Raw genomic sequence first — 25,759 nt, 5'->3', positions numbered from 1 at the left:
GTGGAAATAGTGGTGGCATATCCTGAAGGAACGTCACTTGTGAACCTACCTAATCTAATCCTCATTATGTTATCTCTATGGTTACAACACAGTATATAGAGTGAAGATGTGTAGCAAGAATCCCAAAGGTACAGTGTCATTTTCAAACTAGGATTAGCCTGTATGCAGGCTTTGTCTGCTGAAATGAAAACCTCCCTTTATAATGGGTGGGGTTCAGGTAGGGTTTCTCATCGATGCTATTGTCTGATTGCAGTCTTGTGATGCTGGACAGAAAAGCATTACCCAGGACAAACACGTCACTATATATGCCTTGCTCCTTATCTTCAATATGTATGTGACTTTATTTGTATGTAAAGTTTCAAGCATTGAGCAATAATTCTAATTCAAACTTCTCACTTTCTATTTCAGATCAAAATGGATGTAAGTAATTTATTTTTCACAATCACAGAGTACATGTCTGAACTCTGTGTATATCTTGTAAAGTAAGAAAAATAGGCTTATGTATCTCAGGAAACAGCTTGACTCATTCTCTCTCTCTTTCTCTCCCTCCTTCTCTCTCTCTCTCTGCTCCTTAGTTGTCAGATGCTCTGGGCGGAGATTCCTGGCCTGGAGGACAACAGAACAATCAGCAGGCAGGGGGCGCTGTTTGGCCTGGAGGTCAACCTAACCAGCCAGCATGGCCAGGTGGAACACAGCCAGTCCAACCAGCCTGGCCGGGGCAGCAGCCTGGAGGGCCAGCCCAACCAACTTGGCCCGGTCAGCCAAACCAGCCCACATGGCCTGGACAGCCTAGCCAACCCAGCCAGCCTTCATGGCCTGGCCAACCTGGCCAGCCCGGCCAGCCTTCATGGCCTGGCCAACCTGGCCAACCTGGCCAACCCGGCCAGCCTTCATGGCCTGGCCAACCTGGCCAACCTGGCCAACCTGGCCAGCCTTCATGGCCAGGGCCACAGCCAGGTCCAGGGCAGCCTAGCCAGCCAAACGCCCCCGGCTGGCCCAGCCCCACTCCTGGACCAGCTCACCCAACAGCACCAATGGTAAAGGAAGACATTTTGTTCTCCACACAAAGAGGGCTGGTTTCCCTGACAGATTAATCCTAGTCCTAGACTGAAAAACATTTTCGAAGGAGAATCACCATTGGAAGTGTGATTTAGTCCAAAACTAGGCTTAATCTACAGTGCTCTCCATAAGTATTGGAAAAAGGAAGCATTTTGTATTATTTTAGCTTACCATTCAATTAAAGCTGAGAATCTCTATTTTGACCCCATAGTATTTGGGGTGTTTGATTTCAAACCAAAACTGTTGGGTGTATACAACTAAAATAAGACAAAATGCTTCCTCTTTCCAATACTTATGGAGGGCACTGCATTTATGAAAAACTGCCCCATAACCATGCTCTCAGGAGTTGATGTGTCAGCTTGTGTGCCCTGATGTAAATTCAACCGCTTTTGATGTTTTCAACAACATTGAATCTCTCTTCAACAGAAAGTGCCATTTGACATGAATTTACCAAATGGATGCTATGACAAGCTCCTCATCACCATCAATGGGACGGTCAAGCCCAACGCTAACAAGTTAGTAATCACTGTACTGTCCTGTATTTGTCATCATTTCATTGCAGGGGAGGCTGGTGGAGGTAGAAATCGGTGGACAGCCTCATTGTAATGCATGGAATGGAACGAGGAATGGTATCAAACACACGTTGTTGATTCCTTTTTGCATTCCATGAATTACAATGAGCCCGTCCTCCGATTTCTACCTCCACCAGCCTCCACTGTTTCATTGATCAATTATTAAATAGGGTAGATTTAAATACTACAATATTTACAACCTGGTGTTGAGTGTATTCTGCTTCTTAGGTAATCGAATGGCATCCACTGGGATATGCTGCCTGCAAATGGAAATACCACTAATCATTTACTGCAAAGCCTTGACAAAGACAAGATTATCCTATGTGTGATGCATGCCTATCTACATTAGGATTTGAACTGATTCTAATGGGAAATTGATGAGAGGATTAAAATAATCACCCACAGCAAATCTAGGTTACTAATCTCAAATTAAAATCAATGGGGCTCCTATGGAAGTGTAATCCCAGCAGGGCGTTGCGACAGTCAGACAGTCTTATTCCTAATCCTTGAACGATTACATTCTCACTAACGCAAAGACAATGGGTGAGAAAAGAACTAATGATCTGTGATGATCAGCACCAGATGCTGTGATATATCAATCACTGCAAAGTCAGACAAGAATAACTATGGTAACAGCTGAATTATCATGATAATCAGGTGTCTCTGATTGCTGTTGAATTGATGATAACCTAAATTAAGTACACTCAAGCAGCATGTTCATCACAACACACATCTCTACCTCTCAGTGCATCCAATTGATTGTGTACTACAGTCAACTATTTGATAATTGATCAATGAAACAGGGGAGGCTGGTGGAGGTAGAAATCGGAGGACGGGCTCATTGTAATGCATGGATTGGAATGAGGAATGGTATCAAACACGTGTGTATATACTTGTTAACACATTTGATACCATGCCGGACTCAAAACTACTTGTCCAGATGTTACCATCCACCATGCAGTATAGTATACTATCACAGTATAGTAGATGACATTGTAATAACATTGTAATGTTACAGTGTAATGACATACAATGACACTGTAATGGACACACTTAATTTTACGGTTAAACTGCTATCTTGGCCAGTTCTCCTTCGAAAAGCTTATTTATTCCAAGGGACTTCTTGGTTAAATAAAAGTGAAAAAAACAACAACAACAGTCTACTATTCCCATGTAGGATCACAGTGAACCTGAGCAAAGGAAAAGACATCGCCATGCACTTCAACCCCCGCTTCAACGAAAACGGGAAGAAGGCCATCGTCAGGAACAGTATGGTGGGCTCTAAATGGGGCAAGGAGGAGAGAGAGCATAAACACTTCCCTTTCACCGCCGGACAGCCATTTGAGGTGAGGATGGGGGAAATACTAGACACAACATTTTTCTCATGAACTTCAATATTACACAGTTCATCATCCTTATAGTGTGTGTGTGTGTGTGTGTGTGTGTGTGTGTGTGTGTGTGTGTGTGTGTGTGTGTGTGTGTGTGTGTGTGTGTGTGTGTATATGTGTGTGTATGCAGTATGTGTCTCAGGTTGAGTACTATGACAGCACATTTTCTAAATTTCCGTTATTTTATTTTTTATTTTTTTACAAATAAAGATAATAAATAAAGACTGTATTGTATCAGAGTTAAACACCCCTTTTTTCCTTCAAATTAAATCTTATTCTATGGCATCAATATATTGACTTACCTCGAAGCTATTGCTCATCATCATCACACTTTGATGACCAGCCTTTGATGTTTGTGTTTGTGTTCCTATCAGATGAAGATCCTGTGCAACTCCAATGAGTTCAGAGTGGCAGTAAACAAGGCTCACCTGCTGGAGTTCAAACATCGCGTTCATGACATCCACAACATCAAAAGCCTGAGTATCTACGGTGATATTGAGCTCTCCAACGTGGAGATGGACAAACTCCACTAAGCCCTGACAACGTCCCGAAGACCTCCCAGGGACTTAACGCATCACAGAGCCCACCTGAACCAGCACTGTGCAGCACTGTATAGGTTCCTCTCACACTGTCCTTTCCAGCCACCGTTTCACACACTGTGGTTGGGTGTGTAACCAGGTCAGCCCAGTACAGCGTAGCTTTGCTCAGCTTAGTTCAGCTTTGTAGTGTAAAGTAGGGTATTGTCCCCTCCCTCAGCTTTCGACAGACACCTAGCTTGCCTTGTACGTTCTCAAAGTCTATCCTATTTCATTTTCTGCGTGGATATATACAAGGCAGTTTTCGTAATATATTTTCATGGAGTATTTTCACAACTTTCTGTATGCACAGGTCCATACATAGCTTAATCCAATAAAAATCCAATATTACAATCAAACTGGTTTTGAAATGTAATTTCTCTGACTCTTCTTGGCACAGGGCCGTGATCCGTGTTGAGGCAGCTACTCTGTAAATATATTTAACTAAATTACTTTCCAATGGAACTAGTTGAACTACTCTAAAGCTTGCCAAACTAAAGCTACTTTAAAAAGGTAGTTCACTACATTGAAACTACTTTGTCCAACATACATTACAGTCAACAGTCAGTTGCTGACAGGTGACCAGTCCTTGACAGAAGGCGAGCGAATGAACTGCTCTGAAAAAAAACCCAGGTAAGGTGGAGGACATGGGGAGACAGGAAGCAATGAGGGAAGAAATACTACCAAGCTACCGCTAAATGTAGTTACACTAATAGTTGAGCTAAATGTAGTGGAACTACTCCCCAACACTGGCAATGATGCTATGAATACCCACTGTCTAACACTAGGTGGTGCGGTTGAGACTATGATAATTAAACAAGTAGGTCTGTATTTTGTAATGGTGGAAAAAAACATACTGTAGTGTATTATTCTGTACCTGCACACCCAGTGGTGGGAGACCATGAAAACACTAATTATGACAGTATTTATGTACTGAACATCACCTATATGATTCTATTCAAACCTTACTGGTGTGCCCTGTTCATCTGGTTTGAAACTGTTTTCCATGCCTAACTAAAGAAAAAATAGCTGCATCATGTGACTATAGCCTACTACTATTATACTTTGGAAACGTTACTTCAGATAGTTGGCTGCACCACTTTCCACCATGAAGGCGTGATGTTTTTATTGTGTAGGGAAACTATTAACAGATTGGCTGTTTTCCATCCCAGTTTGACACACACACACACACACACACACACACACACACACACACACACACACACACACACACACACACACACACACACACACACTTCCTGAAAAATAAGGCAACATGGGACAATGGGAGGTGCATCCCTAGTTCTATCTCTTAGTTGTTTCAACAATGATCAGTCACAACCATTACAGTAGCTGACTTCCCAGGAAACCTTGTGAATCATACATAAAACATACAACATATGCAACACATTGTATACACTTTCAGTAGATTTGAAAGACAGTGAACACAACAACAAAGAGTATGGTTGAATCCAAGCTTTCAAAAAGTAGTAACAGTTGAACGTGAACCGTTATCTTGCATTAGTTTAAGAGGGGTATTATCCATCAAATCCTTTAATTCAGACCTCCTTTGCTTATGTCGGGTCCATTTAAATATGCAATCAGGAGTTCCCAGAGCTCGCTGGTTGGTCATGTGTTATCTTTATATTGTCTTCCAAAGCAAATGATAATTCTGTTGTTTACATTACCAACCTTCAGTTCTTACTTTATAAAGTATATTTAGATGGAATATCATTTGTGTGTACAACTATGATTTACTAGTATCTTGTTCGTTGTTTCTTCTTTCATTCTTTTATGTGCAAATAACTAAACTCACAAATAACAGCCCTGTCAGTACACTTCCACTTCAAAATGGTCATTACTGCTCTTTCCTCATTCCACAGCCCTGAGGCCATGCACTGGAAGCTAACAGTATAGAGACTGATAAGATGCATGTAGACACAAGAGAGAGAAATATCTAGAGACTTCCACCATGCCTCTGTCTGTCTGTCTGTCTGTCTGTTGTCCATAATCTGCCTGTCTGTCTGTCTGTCTGTCTGTCTGTCTGTCTGTCTGTTGACCATACTCTGTCTGTCTGTCTGTCTGTCTGTTGGTCATACTCTGTCTGTTGTCTGTTGTCTGTCTCTTGTACATAATCAGTCAGCCAACCAGACCATGTCTCTTGATAAGTGTTGGTTCTTTTCCCTCCAATAACAAACAGGCAGGTAGACAAGAGGGGCACAAGGGAGAGCCATACTCAAAGACACACGTACACACACACACACACACACACACACACACACACACACACACACACACACACACACACACACACACACACACACACACACACTACTAAACAAACAGGTCAGACTCAGACAGACAGGTGTGAAGCTCATATGTGGGAGTTATAATCAGGAAGGAGGAAGTAATAATTGTGTGGTTTTGTATGTATGTTAATCTAAGTAGTTTTCATTGATGACCTTTCAGTTTGGGTGCAGTGAGTAGCCTACACCCTCTGCTCCAACCAAACCCTGCCAAGGTGTGTGTAGAGATCACATTCCTCTGGGTTTGAGGAGGCTGGCACTTGCTTTTCTGACATCTGTGTTTGTGTTGTGGGAAAAAGGGACACCCAAGTGTCCTGAAGTCAGGTCAGTGATACATTTTTAATGATGGAAACTGACTAGGAAGTCTTGATGGAAACTGAAGACAGCTGTGATTAATTATTCAAACACTGCTCTGTGCAGGCAGCCAGGTATAAACTGCTGTGAACTTAATAAAGGCTTGTACTTTATTAGGACGTTTTTTTATTTTGCACCTTTTTAGTGGGATTTAATAAACTTGCACACCTGGTTTTAGCCCTAGGCAATAGTTTACCTGTCAACAGGTAGAACAGCTACCAGTGCTATCATTGTCATTCATTTTGTGTAAAAATGTTAATGTCACAAAGTGATGATCATCGGTGTTTGTTGCCACACCATTTCTAACAGGTGGGCAATTCAATCTCACCAGGGCTCATTGGATTAATCAGAGGTAGTTCATAAAAGGTTACTGTTGTGTCAATAGTCAAACATAATTGGCGCTCGGTGTTAATTTGCTCATTTATGCATGAAGTACAGTATGTCCCTGCCTCTCTCGCGCGCGCATTTGCGGACTCGATCCCTTCATTGTTTGAAAACGTCAGAACGCCGCGCGTTATAACAAGCAGTGGACGTAGCGGTTGCCAGAGTAGGGCAGTTTCGCAGTGTGTAGCCAGGCAGAGCAGCAGCACGAATTCGTCCTCGAAAGGACGACAGTTTGACTCATTTAATGTCACATATCAACATCATATCACTTTAGGAACGATGGAAGTTTCTTTGAAGGATTCGGATGAATAGCCGAGACGGCGCTGCTTCGCATTGGGAGTGCTTTTTTTTTTTCAGCAAGCGGATTGGAGACCGAGTTATTTCCGAGTTTTCGCCCAGGCAGGTCAGCTTGAATGTCTAGTGCTAGTGCTCTGTATGTGTCTATGCCTTGACAAAGCTGGCTACTTTTGGCAGTATGCTAGCTAGTTTACATTGACTGAAACGATACATGTTTCTTTTGTGTGATAATGTAAATGACAGTTAATTTTAATTGTTTGTCCTGCCAGCGCGCACACCGTGCACCGAATATTGAGCGGAACTCACTAGTCAGCTAAGTGCTAGCTATGTAGCCAGCCATTACATTACTTTGAATGCATGCAGCATGTAGCCAGCTAGTTAGCTACATTTTCAGTGTAACTTTTACAGTGTGCTTGTTGCAAGCAGCTAAATTGCATGGGAAGTCAGTGTGTGGGTGGGGACAACACACTCTCAGACCACTCTGTATTTTATGTGTATTTATCAGATAAAGTGTTACTGAATGGAAATATTTAGCTACATATTTATTATGCACGGTGGACAGTTGAGCTAACCTTGACGTTGCGTGCCTGTACATGGATGGGAAAGGCCTTTTCTATTCAAGCTAACGTTTGCCAGCGCTGGTGCATATGCCATTATGGTTTATCCAGCTTGTAATTAACCTATATGTAAATCTCGGTCGCTGTCAAGTTAATTAGCTAGCTATCTTCTAAATTGTTAACAATTTGGCAGGTTAGTTCCCAAGCAGTACGTGTCACAAGACAATTTTAGTCTTGTTTATCAGGGCAGAGTAGCACATCACGAATTACTGGGTGGTATAATTATGATTTGATCAAATGCTCGTCTGAATAGGCCTCATTGTCACTCATCTAAAATTGAGGGTTAGCTCACAAGCCATCTCATTTAAAGAGGTTGTAGGCCTCTTGCTATGCTGATTTTGTCTATAGCCAGTTAATATCCTCTTAATTTATGAACAAGTTAACTAGTACTGTGTATTAGGTGGGTTAGGTTGTCTTTTATCTTGTCCTCTGGATTTCAGCAGCTGTCAAAGCTGGCTGGTGCTACATGAACAGAGAAAGTCAGTTGAAGGACAGTACAGGACTCGTGGGACTTGGGAACTGCAGTCCTGTCCTTAGCTCCAAATACCATAACAGAGGGCTACCTCGGTATCCATGAAGAACCTCATTCATTCGACACATCAGTGGAGGCTGGTGGAGGTAGAACTCAGAGGACGGGATCATTGTAATGAATGGAATGAGGGATGGTGTCATTATCCCATTCTATTATATGCATTACAATGAGGCTGTCCTCCGATTTCTACCTCCTCCAGCCTCCACTGCAACACATAATGTAGGCTAACCATACCTTGTTGATAACGTAATGATTGTTGAAAGTAGGCCTAGAATAGGGCCCATGGGACTTGAAACTGCAGTCATGTCCTTAGCTCCACAAGCATAACAGAGGTAGCTTTTTAGCCCTCTGTCCATGATTTTCACACATTCTTCTCCCTTATTCAACACAGTCACACAACATAGTGATGATGGTCATCTAATTATGGTGGTGATATGATATTAAAAGTAGGCCTAGCATTTAGACTACTGGTTGGATATAATTGACAGTGTTTTCCAAGAATTCATATAAAGCTGTCAGTGTCTCTCTATTGTTAAGGCAGGGCAGGTCTAACAACAGAAACTCAATAATGTATGTGTTTAATGAGCGTCTTTGTCCTGTGTAATAGGGGTGAATCACCTTGGTTTCTTGCTTTTAAGTTCGGCAGTTCCCATTAAACTGAGTGAGTGGTTTAAGATGGCAGATGTTTTTGAGGAAGTAGGGTAAACAGTTACTTCTTGTTGTTGTCGTTGGAGGCTAAAGGTTATATTGCACACACATGATTATACTATGTTTGTCTTGCAAATACACTGTTTAGGCAAACTTTGAACTCTTGGCCTGTGATTAACAAGTCAGTTGTCTTCAAGAGGCTGATGGATTCAAAGGGCCCGTCTTTGTATTTTATGGGAAGTAGAATGTCCAGAGTGTCAGAGCAGCCTATTAGTGGGTCTAATGCTGGTTCAGTGCAGTCCAGGCTTTTAGTTCTGTGTTGGCACCAGCTATGTTCAAACTAGGTTGGATGTACAGTACCCAGTAAGCTAAATTGAGCAGAATTGGCACTGTTTTCTTCTTCAGTAATGTTATGCCATTAGGTGAAACTGTGAAAACCACCCTCTCTTTCTTCAGTTGTTTACTACGGTGCTCACTAGTCTCCCAACATAGTGTTGTTGTATCCCTCGTCGAGTCAGTTGCTTGGCTTGGTATTATATCACAGTGGTGGTGATGATGTCATCATTGTTCAGAGTAGGGTTTTGATTGGCTGGGTATTACATCACAGTGGTGGTGATGATGTCGTCATTGTTCAGAGTAGGGTTTTGGCGCTCCCATGGCATTGGAACAGATGTTTTAGGGTGGATGTTGTCTCCATTGGATTAAATGTTTTAACAGCACTAGGCCTACTTCATAACACCTCCAAACTACTGTTAGTCCAGTATGTAACATTCAAAAGCTTTCGAAAAGCTTCCTAATGATTGTAATGACTGTTTATTCTGTAGCCATTGGGGATTGAGATGAAATATTGAATTTACGGATGCTGTTTTGCTCCGGGAAAACGTGCTTTCTAAAATGGAGTGTCCTACCTGACACTCGGTTTAAATATGTTACTGCCAGGGATGTTCTAGGGGAGAGGACTCACCTCTGGTGGCTGCCTCTTTGAATTGTGTGCGCATGCAGAAACACAACAGATAATATCTGACACTGCACGTCAATTTCGGGGGGGGGGGGGGGTTATATTATTATTATTATTATTATTATTATTATTATTAGGGAGGATGTTGTTGTTTAGAACTTTGAACAGAATTTAGCTGTGATGGCCGGAGGTGACAGATTTCCGACCAACTTACGCCCTGCTCCTTTAAGGCCTTAGTCAGTCACATTATCTTGTGTGTTATCATTGTCATCACTTGACAAGGCTGCATTGACAATCTGGATTTGTGATGAGCTGCTTGACGTTGCGTTATGGAAATCAAGCTAGCACCGTCAGATTCAGCATGTTCAAGAAAGGTCGACCAAAAGTATTGAATATTTGAAATAAGCTCAACAAATACTGGCATTGAGCAATAGTTGCCATGTGTAAAGACATGCAGTGCATAGGTTTGTTTGTTCGTTCACTGGGGGGAAGAATCCCCCATTCATCAATCAACTCTGGAAGAGATAGCCTCTGGCCTTGCTTGTTATGAACTATTGATGAGAGGCCCTCTGCGTTGTCAAGTGCAGTTGTCCTAATGTTCCTGTGAGTTCCTTTTAACACCTGTTAGAGTGTGTGATCCATCCAACCAAGGCAGTCCTGTCTGACAACTGGACAGCCCAGAAGTGTCAGAAACCTGTTGGGCTAGTCTGTAAAAGGAGTCGTATAGCAGGAGAGTTGTGTTCAACGCAGAAGGTGTTTCCATTGTGAAGTTGCCCTGAGGCGCTGTGGCTGATCTAGGATCAGATTACCCCCCCCCCCCCACACACACACACAAAAAATCCTAACCTGAACCAGTAGGCTAAGGTAGAGAGAGAAACACAAAAACTGACTACAGATCAGTGCCTAGCTAGGGACACCCTCTCGCTATGCCGCATAAGGTGTTTCCTACCAGGCAGAACAAGCTTTTGATTGCCCTTTGAAGAGAAATTGGAGTGGGAGAGGAGAGGAGGCGAGAGCAACAGGTTGTGACAAGCTTTTGTCTTTCAGATAAGTGGCTTTTTAATCCTGTTGCCTCCCTCTCGCTGCTGCGTCGGCTCGCCGTTCCTCCCTCTGAGCCCCAATAAGTCACCCTGGAGAACAACAACACTCAGCTGTGGTGTAGCTCACTTTCCATTTGGCCATAACGTACGAGTACTAGGCCTAATTATGTGAGTACGATTCATACTTTGATTTTTTGAGGTTTGACTATGAATGATTGATTTATGAATCTCCAAACTGTGTGAATCATAGCCTTGCTGTTAGCCTAAGTCCTTTTTGGCATGTCTTCATCACATCAAAAGCCAGTTTATGGAAACCTAATACTTATTCTCTTTGCATCGAGACTGGATTTTACCGTACTGTATAGGCCTAGACCTATGTGCGTGCAGGCTCCTGCATGCTCTTTGTCCCCTTTAGGGTTCAGTGCATTCCAACATGGCTCTCTCTTCTTTACACAGATTCATTTTTGGGAATACTGAATGGGAGGCAATTGTGATTTCATGTTACACAAATCTCACAAAGAGATGGGCCTAGTAAAATGCCTGTGTTTTGAGGACAGGAGGCCTAGGCTACAGACTACAGTCTGTATGGTGTAGTGGGATGTCTGACTACTGTAACACAAGGAAGGCTTTAGTAAAGGGCTTTGAATGGTCGATGTAAGACTGAAAAGGTTCCCGATGGGAAGGAATCCGCTCAGTAAGAGAACAGGGAAGGTTGTTTGTACAAGGTGTGTTAATACTAAACGAGGATCTGGTTTCTCTGGGGGGGAGAAAGTGGCCCAGTCTTGACGTAACTCAACAGGTTTAAGTTCTTCTGTCTTGTAGGTCCGTCTGTCTCTCTCCCTCCACTCAAACATGTGTTGTGCTGGTTGGGTTTCTACTAATACTCCTCTCCAATGAGCAGAATGGCTGGGGGGTTGTGACACACCGGGTGGGCTGTGTGGGGGTATGTGTGAGAGTGACTCCTGTGCTGCTTGTTGCTATTCCTGGTGTCTGGTGGGGTCAGGGGCAGGCGGTAGCTTGGTGCTTCAGTTGGCACAGCAGATTGGATGACAGACTTCAGCCTACCCTGCATGCAAGCACTCATCCTCTCTAGCTCTTCACAGCCCCCCGAAAGCAATTACTTGATAGGTGGGAACTTCTCAGTGGGAGTGTGGAATTCAGGACGTGCCTTGTTGGGTAAGAAGAGGCCCTCGGTCTGTGGGCTTGGTTTGCAGATTGGTTGTTATTGATACTAGTGAATCTGTGTAAAGGAGGTGAGCTCTGTTTTTTTTTTTTGTAATGTCTTAGTCTCATCATGTAGCCAAATAATGCCCTGTTGGCTACTGAACTACAGTAGTTTACAAGTAGGGAAAGTGGGTTGTTATGGTGTTTGTGTCATGGAGGCATGTTATCATGAGAGATCAGAGAGATGGAGAGAGATTATCATCTCCAAATCTGTTTCATGATGCTGACACATTGGATAGTAGGCGACTTAATCACATGGTTGCATCATAGTTATGATGCTGGAGAAGCCTGGCTCCAGATTTGTATCTAACAACTCCTATGACTAAGCTTTCATTTGATTGGTTGTCATACCATGATGCATGCACTATTGTAGCTAAAGTACAGATTTGCTGCTGGGCTCAGAGCGCGCAGCACGTGTGCGTGCGATGTTGAGAGCATAGTTGTCGCTCTACTGACTAGAGCCTTGGGGTCAGCGTATGTACCCAGCCTCCCTGGTCTGTGAGTGCCGGTGTGGTGAGGATGCTGTGTGCTTTGGCCTCGTGTGCCCTGTGTAAAATGCACAAAGCGCACGGACAGCTTCTTTATGAGGTGTTGCGGTAATGATGCAGTGATGCTGAGAACAGGAAAGCAGGTTTGTAGACGTCCAGAATCTATTAAAATGGCTCCCTTGTCTGTGTCCTGATTTATAGCAGGATGTTTTACTAGGTTTTTGGATGTTCTGTTCTGTTCTGAACTGTCCGTTCAGATCTCCTTGTAAAGCCGTGAACAGCGACTGGTCTCCGTTGCACTTATAGCACTTGTTGTCCATGAGTGCTTGGAACGGGCATCAGCAGCAGCTCCACCCCTCCTCTACTGACTACACTGTGTGGAAGCACTATTGTGTTTGGATGGAAACCCTGAGTAACATCAGGTAGAGGGAAGTGCCTTGTGAAAGAACAGGACAGCCATGTTGTCAATAGGAACCTTCTGCAGAGATTCTAGAGTAATGCAGAGATTGTCGTATTCTAGATAGAAGACAGTCTTGGAGGAGTTGCAGATGAGTTGACGTTGGATATGCTGCTCTGCGGACCTCGGTGTCATTCAGGGTGTCCTGTTTGTCTCCCTCGACTAGTCATGGGACTGAAACCGTGTGTGTGTGTGTGTGTGTGTGTGTGTGTGTGCGTGTGTGTGTGTGTGCGTGTGTGTAAGAGTCAGTAGGCTCAATGTGTTTACAAGTGTCCCAGGCTGTGTACGAGTGTGCATGTTGTTGAGTGGAGAGGCAGAATCTGACACCTACCATAATCAGGAGACCGAGGGCCCACTCTCCTTGACAGGCATTCGCAAACTATTGATTATCTGCCATATATAGACACAAGAGGGTTCAGGCTGCTCATTGGCTCACCACAAGACTTCCCCAGTGTTGATTTCCCCCCGGCAGCCACACACGTGTCTGTAAGGGGAGACGCAGCAGGGCTCGGTGGCCAATGGCAGCTGTTTAGGTGAAGCTCTCCAGGTGTCTGTCAGTCCAACCAGTCTAACCACGTGCTGTATGTACGAGGGAAGAGGGAGAGAGAGACAGGATTCAAGTGTGCACTTTACTATCCATTCCACTCTCCTGCCTGCACATACACACATCCACCCACTGACTCTTTAGATGCCGCAGGCAGCCCACAATGGGCAACAGTGTAACATTGAGTTCTTCTTGTCAGGAATCTAAGGAGAAAACGCCTCTGCAGAAGAATGTGGAGGAACCATGTAAGTCTCTCTCTCGCTCTCTCTCTCTCACAGATGGATAGAAAATGATATTTCTCTGTGGAACTATTTATCAAGAGATTGTATGATGCATTTTCTGTCTTACATCAGCAGTTCTTGTAGTCTGGTACAATTTGATTTTGTTTTGATTGTAGCTTGAGTCTGGGTGAGCAAGGCTGGATTCAAACTAATGGCGTAGACCTATTGCATTTTCAGCATATTGTGGTTTTAGCTGTTATGAAGTTCAGATTGATTCCGACCATATTTCTGTTGATTTATAATTTTCAGTAGCTGGGAGAAAATGGATGGAAAATAAATGAGGACATTTGAAGTTTTGCAAGAGAACATGTAGGGTAGTGCTCCCACCCACTTTTGTCCTCGATTGTTCTTGGGATGTGCAGCAAGGGATTCCGTGTCTCTGGAAACGAGGTCATATTAATATTGTGTGTTCTGTAATGCTTGGCCTTTTGTACATGGTTAGCTATGCAGTCAAGCCATTTTCTAATACTTGGCATTGCTGAGACAAACTGCTGTTGAAGAGAAGCAAAAGGCCTACGCCTAGGTGTGTGTGTGTGTGTGTGTGTTGTACTTAGACATTGTTGTTAGACCTTTCCCAGTGCTTTCATATCGGGAGGATAAGCCTCAGACTACATTCACTATCGGAGATGTGCAGAGCCAGAGAAGCATTGAACTACTGCTGCAGTCCCTTATCTCCTGCAAGGGCATCTAGTCTAACCTCCCTGCAGGTATCTGTCCTGGTGATTGATTTAGCCTACATATCGGCCAATCGAAAAGGTAATTGTCTATCGTCTGTACTGTATCACCAACTTGTGCCACTGTTGTAGGCCCTGAAGTTGATGTCAACACAGTTGATTTACTAGGTCGGCCTGTGCATACATTGCACATTGTATATAGTGTAAAGATTATGCATTAAGAGACTTCGATTCAGATTCAGTTGCTCAGCTGTCAGAATTACAAACACTACCGCTCTGTGCACTCAAGTACCTCGAGTGTAGCATAACATTTAGGATTTGAATCACCCTTTTCCATCCATAATTAGTCGGCCTGGTAGGGACGATTAAATTATGCCAGTACCAGGGAGTGCTGTCCGTGACTGTCCGTTCTTGAGAGCCAAGTGATGGTAACACACACACACACACTTTCTCTCTCTCTCTCTCTCTCTCTCTCTCTCTCTCTCTCTCTCTCTCTCTCTCTCTCTCTCTCTCTCTCTCTCACAGACACGCACACAATCCCAGTCCCTTGGCCACTGTTCCCAAAGCAGCTTTTGTTCAGGCTTATCTGGTCTTCATGGCTGACATATCTCTTTGAAAACAAACTGGGCTCTTGTTTTCCCCCGACCGGCCAATGAGGACGCAGGAAGGAGCATGTCCATGTTTCCATCTCACACTCTTCTGTTGTTGGCTCACTGTGAAGCTACAGTATGTACTGTACTCTGGTGTGTGTGTGTACTGAACCCTACCCTGGCCTGCCATGCCTTTAAACCATTTGGACTGGTTTCAATCATTTTGTGAAGTCTTTAGATGTAGCCTGCCTCCATGCTACACACTGCCTTTGTAGCCCCTTTCATGTGTTTTCTTCTGATTGGTCAAAGCTAGAGAATTTACTTCAGGGCCTGGCAGGGCTAATTTTAGCCTTTTGTGTTATCAGTGGTGGGTGGGGGGGGGGGGATCTTCATTTGATATAATAGCCTAGTCTTTGTTTGTATGTGGTTGATTCAAGGGGCTGTTCCATTGATAGGAATGATAGGAGTAGTATTTGTATTGGGGCTGTCTGGCAGATGTAGAGATTGCACATCAGAGAAGGGGATATGAAAGAAAGGTATTGAAAGGGGAAGGTGAAAACAACACTAACTTTGGCAAGGCTCTGGTTTTTGTTTTGCCTGTGTCTGCTTTTGTTAAAAGGAAAGTTCCAGTTTAAGCTTGCATAACATCCATTCGTGATGGGTCCGACTCAAGTTTTTGGTAATCAATTAATTGATGGTTGCAAGGGTTGAGTAATTGACCCCATACCGTGGTGCATAAATTCAACCAAACAATTTCAATTTTGCTCATTTTATTTATATATATATTTTTTTATGACTGCAGAGCTCATGCTTGACCAGCCCACCAGGAGTGATTTGATGGTGACAGTGAAGGAATGAAATAGCAGGGTCTGCTTCTGTTGTCTGTGAGATTTGTCTCATTTCATCCAAGTGGCTTGCTCCAGTTGTGCCACTGAAAGTTTAAGGAAAAGTGGTCTTTTTCGAATCATCGATTTCTACCTATTTTAATCGGTTTGGATGCCAGCGAATGACTACTCGAACCCATCCTTACACTCTATCTAGCCGTAATTCACTATTCACGATATTTAGGCCTAGGCTACTGTACTGAATCTACTGAGCAACTTCTTCCTACAGTAATTCAATGTTATTTCTGCCAAGTCTGTCACTCAATCTCCCATAGAGCGGCTTGGTTAGGCCTGTTTAGTTTGGCTCCCTGTCAGAACGTTGTTCATGGTGCGATTCACTATAATTGCTGTTGAGTCGCTGGTGACTCACTGGTTAGATAATCGAATTGGTACATTGGAATAGCATAAACATACACACACCTGTTCTGTGTCTGAGGTGGTCTAGACCAGTGTTTCTCAACTCTGCTCCTAGGTACCTACCAAGGGTGGCACATTGTGTTCCAGCTCAGCCCTATCACACCTGAGTCAACTACTCAACCAATCATGAGGTCCTTGACTAGTCGTATGTGGGGGGGGGGAGCTGTGAAACACTGGGTCTCAAATGTGATTAGCTAGCTAAACATGCACGAGGGGAGGCTGGTGGAGGTAGAAAACGGAGGATTGTAATGCATGGAATGAGGAATGGTATGATACTATATATTCCATTCCAGCATTACAATGAGCCTGTGTCCTGATTTCTACCTCCCCTGACACAAGCATGTCCCCTCTGTCACTGGGTCTCAAATGTCATTAGCTAAACATAAGCACACGTTCTCTGTGTGTGGTGGTCTTGTTTTGAACTGTGTGTTCTGTGTCTCTTATGTTTCCCTGTAGTGTGGGTGTGACCCTTAGCAGTGAGGTCATCAGATTGACCTGCAGAAGAGAAATAGAGGAGGATTGTGGGAGACAACGAGACGCCACGCCACTCTGGACCTGGGGGGGGGGGGGGGGGAGGAGCTGAATGAATGTCTGAGAAATGTCAACCTTTGAGTTGCTGCAGAGCCGCCTCTCACAGGAAACCTAGGAAACCACCATCCAACCGGCAGTCAGTCTGGAGGTAAGCCACGCCCCCCCTCTCCCCAATTGCACTTTCACCGTTGAGAATTCTGAATTCCAAATGGACACTTAGCGCCCTGTTTAAACGTTGCTTTACCTTGCTTTATGATGGTCTTTTTTTGGGGGGGGGGGGGGGGATATTTTACAATTTATCAGGGGTAGATGTAGGGGTCAGGGGGCGATTCAAAATGTGTCGTTGGATCCACCCACACTGAACCAGACTGTCTGCCATTCCCTGGGATAGCAGACAGCAGGTAAATGGTTGTTTGAATGGTGGGAGTGTCCAGTATGACTAGCTCTGGACTTTCCCAAAGTTGCAAAACACATTTATTGGTACACTATCCCCCCTTCCCTCCCTCCCTCCCTCCCTTTCCTTTACTCCCTCCCTCCCAGATCTCCTCATGTCTTTACAATGACGGCCCGTTTGTTTATGCCAAGCTATAGAGAACCACATGTGGAGACTCGTGTAGTACACACACACACACACACACACACACACTATGCTAGGACCCCCTCTACCGCAGGAAGTGTTGCACCACCATAGCCTAATTACACCTCAACAGACCACTCAGTGATTGCTCTGCTCCGATGACATCATCCCTGACTTTAGAGGAGTTGGACCTGTTCCCTGGCAGGCAGCCCCCCTATGGGGCAGGAGGAGATGTCATGGACTTGAGAAAGGGGGGAGAGGGGGAGGAAGAGGAGGAGGAGAAAAGAGTGAAAAAAAGAGTGAAAGAGAGATGTAGTTAAATTGGAGCTGGGTTGGGTATGAGCGATGAGCTCACCCCATCAGAGCCCTACAGAACCGTATGACTCACCCGTCTGTTGTGCCTCTCTGTGCTCCAGGTCCCGCTTGTTTTGATTTTACATAATGCTAGTTGTACTTCTCCCCCTCCAACTGCTATTAGCTCTGATGTTGGTTTTGGCACAGGGGGGCCTTTGAGGAAAGTCTGAGCTTACAATGGGTGGTGGAGTGTGTGTGTGGGGGGGGTGCTGCTCGGAAGGGTGGTGTAATAGTGAGTAACTGTTGTAACACGGGACCTGTACATGAGTCTGCAACATTACTGAACTTTCAGATAGAAATATATTGTGTAGAACAGGTGTGGGTGTCCCTAGAGCAGGGAGTCAGTGTTGTCTGCTCTATATGTTTGCCTCACACGTGCAGTATACACACACACACACACACACACACACACACACACACACACACACAGACAGACAGACAGAGTAGTTCCACCAGAGCTGGCTCCTGTCCAGGCCAGGCATCGCTTTCTGTTCCTGGAACTCTTTTGTTTAGTGCCTGATGGACAAAATGGCTGATGACACCAGTGATGTCAATGGAACACACTTAAGCTTTTAGACATCTTGTGCTAATGGCTAACTTCCAGTCAGGGTACACCAGGGGAGTATGGTGGAGGTAAAGGTTGGGCTCATTGTAATGCATGGAATGAGGAATGGTATCTCAACACTGTTGATACCGTTCCTCAATCCATTCCATGCATTGCAATGAGCCCGTCCTCCGATTTCTACCTCCACCAGCCTCCCCTTTTTTAGTACCTTTTGTTGACGTCTTGTCTATAGCTAATGGCTAACTACCAGCCAGAGTACACACAGCCTGTTCTTTCCAGGAGCTCTTAGATAGATTTATGGTAATGATTACGGTCTTCAACTGGGCTCTTCTCTGTGTGTGGTAAAGGACATGGAGACCAGCAGTGTTTAGTGAGGTGAATAGTTCATATTTGGTAGTTCATATAACGACGTTGCAGATTAAGAATATAATGTGGAGTACTGACATAAGTGTCTGGCATATCAGAATAGGGTATCATACCTGTTCTACACAGTTAATGTCTCTCTGAATGTTTTGTAATGTTGCAACATCTTGGACAGATCCCAGATTAAACACTAATCTCTTGAACAGGCCCCAGAAGAAACGATCTCTAACCCCCCCCCCCCCCCCCCCCCCCCATCTGAACATGCCCCAGATGAAACTATCTAACCCCTAAGAGTAGCACCTATTGAGCATGTGCCAAGGTCATGTTGTTAAAACCCAGGAAGTTACATGGGTCTGATGCCAGGAAGTGTAAATGTACCAGCTGCCATGGATACATGATCGTGTGTGTGTGTGTGGTGCCCCCAAGTCCACAGCGACAGCCAGGCAATCTGACACTAACCTGACAGATCAATTCTCTTACTGGTCTCCATAGAGCAGTGAAAACACGAAAGGAGAGAGGGAGAGGCAGGGGCTGCAGGCCTTTCAAGGACACAACAACTGCAATTCTCTACTTGGCTCCAGGCTTCACACAGACGCACTCTAGCTAGCCAATGAGTAGATGAAGCCATACAACCCCACCCCTAGAAAACAGTGCCTTTTGCATTGCAGTCCCCTTGTTGTCCTCTAACACCTACACACACACACACACACACACACACACCTACACACACGCACACCTCCCTGCATGCCACCCCCAATTTGGTCACGTGAGCTGCACCCGCATCACCCCCCTGTCCCCCATTATCAGAGCTCCAGGGCTGCAGTGAAGAATGCCTTATATGCACTTGTGCCTGTGAGCTGAGAGCTAGGTCTGTGTCTGTCCCACTGTGGCTGCCGCCGTGTGTGGTGTGAGATTGTGCGACAGTGTGTGCGCGTGGGTGTGTGTGTGTGTGACTCGGTCAGCTGAGAGCTTGTGTAACGGCCCAGCTGTGTCTGGTCTTCAGCAGCTTTGCTCCCATTATGTCAGAGGAGGGAGGGTGGGAGGCAGGGGGAACAGCCAGCCTAGTGTTTGACAGAGGAGGGAGGGAGGCTGGGGGAACAGCAGGGCCAGTGATCAGGTTCAGTGTGACACACCCTCACATCCCCATAAACTCATGCTTTAGACCTTGTTTGATTACTCTTTCAATGCATCCTTCCTTCCTCCCTGCCTTGAAGTAATCTCTGATCTGATGTGATTGTTGAAAGCAATGCAATGGAGAGCTTGCTTTGACCAATCCAATCATGTAAGATCAGATGAGCTACCTCAATGAAGGGAGGAAGAAAGGACTTTAAAGTATGCAAACAGGGCCCTGGGGGGGGGGGGGTAATCCAAAACAAAAAGGGTCACCTGTCAACCTGGTTCTGTGACATTTAAGATGTTACTCTGACCTTTGGGGAAAAAGAGAACCAATAGATAAGCTACAGAAGATAGCTAATGGTGCATACTCGACACTAAATCCACCCCTAATCTGAGCTGAGGTAGCTGGTCTCCAAACACAGCACTTTTCCACTGTGTTCATGTGTTTTCCTAAGGGAGCTTGCTTTTAGCCAGAGGAAAAGATGTTGGCTGAGGGCAGGGTAAACGTTCCCCTGGCCTCCTTTGCCTCTACCTCTGGGTGCCAAGACCAGAGCCCTGCTGTTCCTCAAGCCCTCCTCTCCATCTGCAGAGTACAGCTAGAGCTAGCCTAGCCCTCAATCTGCAGAGTACAGACAGCTTGAGCTGGCCTACCTCTCCTCTCCATCTGCAGAGTACAGACTGCTAGAGCTAGCCTAGCCTAGTCTTTTGATCCTTCAAATACTCCTGTTACATGGTAAGAGCTCCACTAGAATGGAAAGAGTTGTAATGACTCTGTAGTTCTGTACTTTGTTGAATATAGATTTGCTACGTCTTTGTCTCTCTATTCCACTCTTGTGCTCTCTTCTATCCTCCTCCCTCCCAATATCTGTCTCCCCCTCCACCCACACACTACACCTGTTTACACTATCACCTCTCACCTGCATATATTTACTGCACAATAACAAACCCTCTCTGTTTCTCTCCTCTTCGTAGGTCTGCAGCCATGCACCTCAAGCCATACCCCAAACAGCTGCTCCAGAAGAGTGAGCTTCGCCTGGAGCCCAGCCAGGACAACCAGAGAGGCCTGCACGTCAGCGTCAACTTCAGCCTCAGCCAACAGGGGGCGCTACGGACTGAGTGGGGTGTCCGACCGACTCGCGTGGGCTCGTCGAACAACGGCCTGGGCAGCGGCCGGTACCCCCTCAGTGTCATCTCCACCAATACCCTCTGCTGTGACAGCACCACCACCACCACCAACAACAACACCAACAGTAATAGCAATGGACCTACTTCCAGGCTGAGTGGAGACTTCCACAGTACCTGGGCCCGTAAGGCCACAAAGGCCTCCCCAGGATCAGGCTCCGGTCCCCCAGGCCAAGCCACCTTCACCAGCTCCCTGGTGCTCCTGGCCACCACAGGCTCAGAGAACGAGGCCCAGCTCAGCCTCTACCAGGCCGAGGATGGAGAGGGTCCCCTGGACATCTGGGCCGTCATCAAGCCCGGCAACACCAAGGAGAAGATTGCCATCTTCGCCTCGCAGCAGCGCAGCCGCACCAACAGCAGCATCGACGGGGAAAGGGAGTCGACGCCAGATGCGGAGGAAAACCCCAACGCGGTGCGGACCGTGTCCATGAAGGCCAAAGGCTGCTGGGAGAAGAGTGATGGTTCGGTGGCCAAGAGGAGGCGGAGGTCTGGCCCCCACCAGGACAGTAAACCCAGACCCCCCGAGCCACAGAGCCCCAGCCCCCCTGAGGACAACCCAGCATTGATGCCCCTCAGCCCGGCTCCCAGAGTCCCACCGTGTGGGGTGTCAGTGGAGCAGAGCTGCAAGATAGAGGGGGGCGAGGAGAGAGGAAAGGTCCTATCGGTAGTAGAGATGGTGGCCTTCCTAGAGCAGAGGGCCACGGACACAACAATAGACTCAAAACCCGTCTCTCTGCGTAGCTCCACTAGCATCACCTTATCTAAAGGGCTGTCGCTGCCCCTGACCCTATCTCTGGGAAACCCCCCAGCACCGGGCCTGGATAGCCCAGACGGTCGGTCGGATGAGGATGGCGAGAGCGTGAGGGTTCTGGACATGGTTGCCAAGCTGGAGTCCGAGTGCCTGAAGAGGCAGAGCTCGAGGGAAGGAGGGGATCTGTCTCGCAACAACAGCCTGAGGAGGAGTGTGGGTCGGGTGCTGTTAGCTGGGGCGGACGCCTGCTCTGCCGCTGCCCAACCGCCACCTACCCTGACAGAGCCTGAGAACAGGCTGGAGGAGATCCCCAGGGTGCCTGCCATCCCAGCCAGTCCCTCAGAAGGCCCAGCTAGCCTCACGGACAAACCCTGCAGCTCACCCTGTGAGTGGGCCGCTTCCTCCCCCTCCTCAGAACCTGCCTTGCCCTCTCACAGCTTGGAGTCTGGGTGTGGAGCTTCCATCCAGGCCAGAGAACCAGAGGAGAAGGCAATAGGCCCAGGTCAGCTAGAGGACAGTATTGTAGAGGTAGCACAGGACCTCCAGCTCCAGCCCCAGTGTGAGCAGGCCAGCCCTGGAAGCAGCAGGTTGTGTGAGGAGCCTCTCCCAGGCATGCTGTTCTTCTCACACCCTTCCTCCCAGCCTGCTGTGTCAGAGCAACACACACACCCTCACACACACACTGCCCAGGCCCAGAGCCAGTCCCATGTACCCCAGGACACCACCAGAGACTCTTCCCTCTCCAAGACCCTCTGTGAGCCTTCTGCTGCTGCTCCTGACTCCTCTCTACTCTTTGAAACTCATTTGCACGTTGAGGAGAGAGAAGAAGAAGAAGAAGAAGAGAGGGAGGAGGGGAGCGTTGCTCTCAGCCGGGAGCCTGTGCCTTTCCCCCTGCGCCGGCTGGTGTCCCACGAGTTCCTGGAGATGCGCTTCAAGATCCAGCTCCTCCTGGAGCCCCAGCAGTACCTGGCCTTCCTGCCCCACCATATCATGGTCAAGATCTTCTGCATGCTGCCCACACAGACTCTGGCCGCCCTCAAGTGCACCTGCCACTACTTCAAGTTCATCATTGAGAGCTACGGGGTGCGGCCCGCCGACTCCCGCTGGGTCTGCGACCCACGTTACAAGGACGATCCCTGTAAGCAGTGCAAGAAGCGCTACTGTCGCGGCGACGTGTCGCTCTGCCGCTGGCATCACAAGCCCTACTGCCAGGCCCTGCCCTACGGACCCGGCTATTGGATGTGTTGCCATGGTTCCCACAAAGACACAGCCGGCTGCAACGTGGGTCTACATGACAACCGCTGGGTCCCCGCCTTCCACAGTATCAACATGCCAATCTATAAGAAACCCAGGGAGGTTGAGGAGGAGGCGGCGTAGTGGTGCCGGGGACACAGGAGAGGACTGCTGTGCGCTTTGTTTTTGCCTATAAGGGCTGTGTGTGTGTGTGTGTGTGTGTTGTGTATGCGTGTGTGTGTGTGCCTATGTGTTGCCATATGCGCATGTGCATTTACCTGTGGGGAATCTGAGTGCAACATGGTTGCTGAAACTGATGATGAGGAATTTGCTGATTCTCTTCCCCCTTTTACCACTCCCTGCCCCCCTACCCAGCCACCCCTGTCCTGCCCTGACGCACCATCTCCTACCCCAACCCCACCCTCAGATCCTCTGAGATTGTCAGCACTTTAGCCCGTGAAGAATTCTCAAATCCTCATAGAATTCCGTCAGGGTATTTACTTGCTTCAACGTTTTTGGTTAAAGCATCAGCATTTATCCACAGTACAGCACAGTTGAGGAGTGATGCTTTAGTAAGATTTCTCTTCACTTGTCCCTTGGCCATATTTCTTATTCATTGATCCGTTTACATTGAATGGCTATTTCAGTCAAGGCAAGCCTATCAGCTTTATGCAGTGTACCCACCAACAAGTGTGATTTACTCTGACGTCTTTGTTTAAGTGGATACTTGGCTGTAGGGCCCCCATTTAGAGTGAAATGTGAAAATAGCCCCACCCACATCCCAGTTCCCCTGTGTTACTTCCTGTGTCTGCAATGGAGGGGGTGTGGCTTCGTATAGTGGGGTGTGGCTTGTTATGTGGTTTGATTGGAACTTGTGTTTACATTTGTACATAGTGCAGAGTCCTATATCAAAACAGGGTGACAGAATCACAGCACCAGTATATGACTTGAATGCATTTATCTTTGGTAAAATAAATAAAACACCTTTATTTTTACCCTGTCATGTATATATTTATGAATTGGGTGTTGATGTTCTACAGTGAGGGCCGACTGTATAACCGCTGTAACCTAAACAGGCTTGGCCACTGGCAGTGCTTTATTCTCTACCATTCTTAAATGTCAATATGATATCTCCTTTTATGATGCTGTGTTTTCTTGAAGGGAAACATTTAAGTGGGAAAACTTCACCTCAGTGTCTGTCAATGTGTCTTACATGACTTCAACTGGACAGCTTGAGAAAAAAGAATATCAGGATTGATTGCAATGGAAAAATAATGGTCGACTCTTGGAAAGTTAGCCCCAGTTTTCTTTTTAAAAGGTTTGTTGTATACTATCCCTGCTGTTTTCTGTCTGTAAAGGCATTTTACTTCAATAAACTGCATTCTTGGAGGTTTTGCTAACTGTTCTACCTTTTGCTCTGTGTCTGTATCCTAGCTCGCTCCCAGATGTCTGTGCTTTAGCCAACTCCTTAAGCGTGTGCATATCTGGGAACCAGGGGAGACTGGTAGAGGTAGAAATTGGAGGATGGGCTCATTGTAATGCATGGAACGGAATAAGGAATGGTATCAAACACGTGTTTGATACCATTCCTTATACCGTTGCATGCATTACAATGAGCCCATCCTCCAATTTCTACCTCCACTAGCCTCCCCTGCTGGGAACAGGCTATCTTTATCTTGAAAGGAAGTGTAAATGTTACGTAACATGAAATATGATTGTTCTTGACTCTGGGATGGATACGGAGGGATTCTAGCCTTAATGGAAAGAAAGGGTGATCTCTGTTCTTTTCTTTTTTCTCCAAACCTTGATGTCATTAAATAAAGAACATTTAAACGTACATCAATCTTGTGTTCTTCACAACTGAGGGCTGTAAGAGTGTAGGCCTGCCTGTCACTGTGGGTAGGGATCATGGTTAGGGAGGGTTGGGTTGAACAAAAGCACCACTGCACAATGGAGATGTATCCGCCAGGGGAGGCTGGTGGAGGGTGAAATCTCAGTACGGGCTCATTGTAATGTATGTAATGAGGAATGGTATCAAACTTGTTTGATACTGTACTATTCCTCATTCCGTTCCATACATTACAATGAGCATGTCCTCCGCTTTCTACCTCCACCAGCCTCCCCTGATCCACAATATCATGCTGTGAGTGAGAAGTAGTTCTGGTGGAGTCGTGAGAGTGGATGAGGCAGACATTTTGAGGGAAATGTACCCTCCTTGTGTAATTATCAACGCCAAACTGGCACTTCTCCAGACAAATTATCTGTACTGTCCACTTTAAAATTGCAGGGTGAGACATGTACAGTATCAAAGGGTCCTATTATATATGAACATGGTCTGTCACATATGTGCCTCCTGAAATTGTGTGTGTGTGTTCATGTGTATACATGCTCTTGTTTGTTTTAGTTTTTTTTTTTTTTGATTGGGTGGCCTTTGAATACACAACAGGAATGAGGGGGGTGAATACATGACTTGGCAATAAAATGCATGAAAAGATCCTCTTGCTGCCAGTGGTTTTGATTCCTTTCTTACTGAGTTTCAGATATCCTTATTTTCATATGATGAGTGCTTTGTGTACACTGTCATCTCTACCTGGCCGTAGGCCTGGTGTTATTGAGGTTAGCTTAGCACCCTCTGGTGGCAACTATGAAACCGGTTTTGCTGATTATAGGAAGCAATCAGGGGATCAATCGGCCGTCTGACCGTCACGTCGCAAAAGCTAGTGGCCACTCGTGGTACCGTTGTAATTTTCACTTGTAGTTCTGCCCAAAAAGACAGTTGCCAATGTAATTCCAATAGT

The 25,759-nt window shown here is 46.0% G+C and overlaps 2 protein-coding genes across 4 annotated transcripts; both read left to right on the top strand.

Annotated features, from left to right (window-relative positions):
• Positions 1–391: 391 nt before the first annotated feature.
• lgals3b (lectin, galactoside binding soluble 3b) lies at positions 392–3,947 on the top strand. The gene is made up of 5 exons (XM_083683609.1): positions 392–420; positions 576–1,037; positions 1,486–1,574; positions 2,809–2,977; positions 3,394–3,947. Exons 1-5 carry the CDS (start codon positions 415–417, stop codon positions 3,550–3,552), a joined length of 885 nt encoding a protein of 294 aa, XP_083539735.1. The 5' UTR covers positions 392–414; the 3' UTR covers positions 3,553–3,947.
• A 2,833-nt stretch (positions 3,948–6,780) lies between these two features.
• On the top strand, positions 6,781–24,350 carry fbxo34 (F-box protein 34). Of its 3 annotated transcripts, none has more exons than XM_083682927.1 (3): positions 6,781–7,041; positions 16,746–16,968; positions 20,768–24,350. In XM_083682927.1, the coding sequence occupies exons 2-3, from the start codon at positions 16,877–16,879 to the stop codon at positions 23,103–23,105; spliced, it is 2,430 nt and encodes an 809-aa protein (XP_083539053.1). In that variant the 5' UTR covers positions 6,781–7,041; positions 16,746–16,876; the 3' UTR covers positions 23,106–24,350. The 3 variants fall into 3 exon arrangements, with proteins under 3 accessions (XP_083539053.1, XP_083539054.1, XP_083539055.1); XM_083682928.1 differs by lacking the exon at positions 6,781–7,041 and adding an exon at positions 10,679–10,898; XM_083682929.1 differs by lacking the exon at positions 6,781–7,041 and adding an exon at positions 13,652–13,688.
• The last annotated feature ends 1,409 nt before the right edge of the window (positions 24,351–25,759 follow it).

Source organism: Argentina silus (assembly GCF_951799395.1).
Source record: "Argentina silus genome assembly, chromosome: 13".
NCBI classification, from domain to species: Eukaryota; Metazoa; Chordata; class Actinopteri; order Argentiniformes; family Argentinidae; genus Argentina; species Argentina silus.
This window is presented reverse-complemented; position numbering and strand designations above follow the sequence as displayed.

Bases quoted from the DNA above. Each gene is read 5' to 3' on its own strand.
- lgals3b (XM_083683609.1), top strand. The intron at 1,038-1,485 runs GTAAAGGAAGAC...TCTCTTCAACAG, and splicing joins CTCACCCAACAGCACCAATG to AAAGTGCCATTTGACATGAA. The intron at 1,575-2,808 runs GTTAGTAATCAC...ATTCCCATGTAG, and splicing joins GTCAAGCCCAACGCTAACAA to GATCACAGTGAACCTGAGCA.
- fbxo34 (XM_083682927.1), top strand. From the start codon at position 16,877: ATGTCTGAGAAATGTCAACCTTTGAGTTGCTGCAGAGCCGCCTCTCAC. The intron at 16,969-20,767 runs GTAAGCCACGCC...TCCTCTTCGTAG, and splicing joins AACCGGCAGTCAGTCTGGAG to GTCTGCAGCCATGCACCTCA.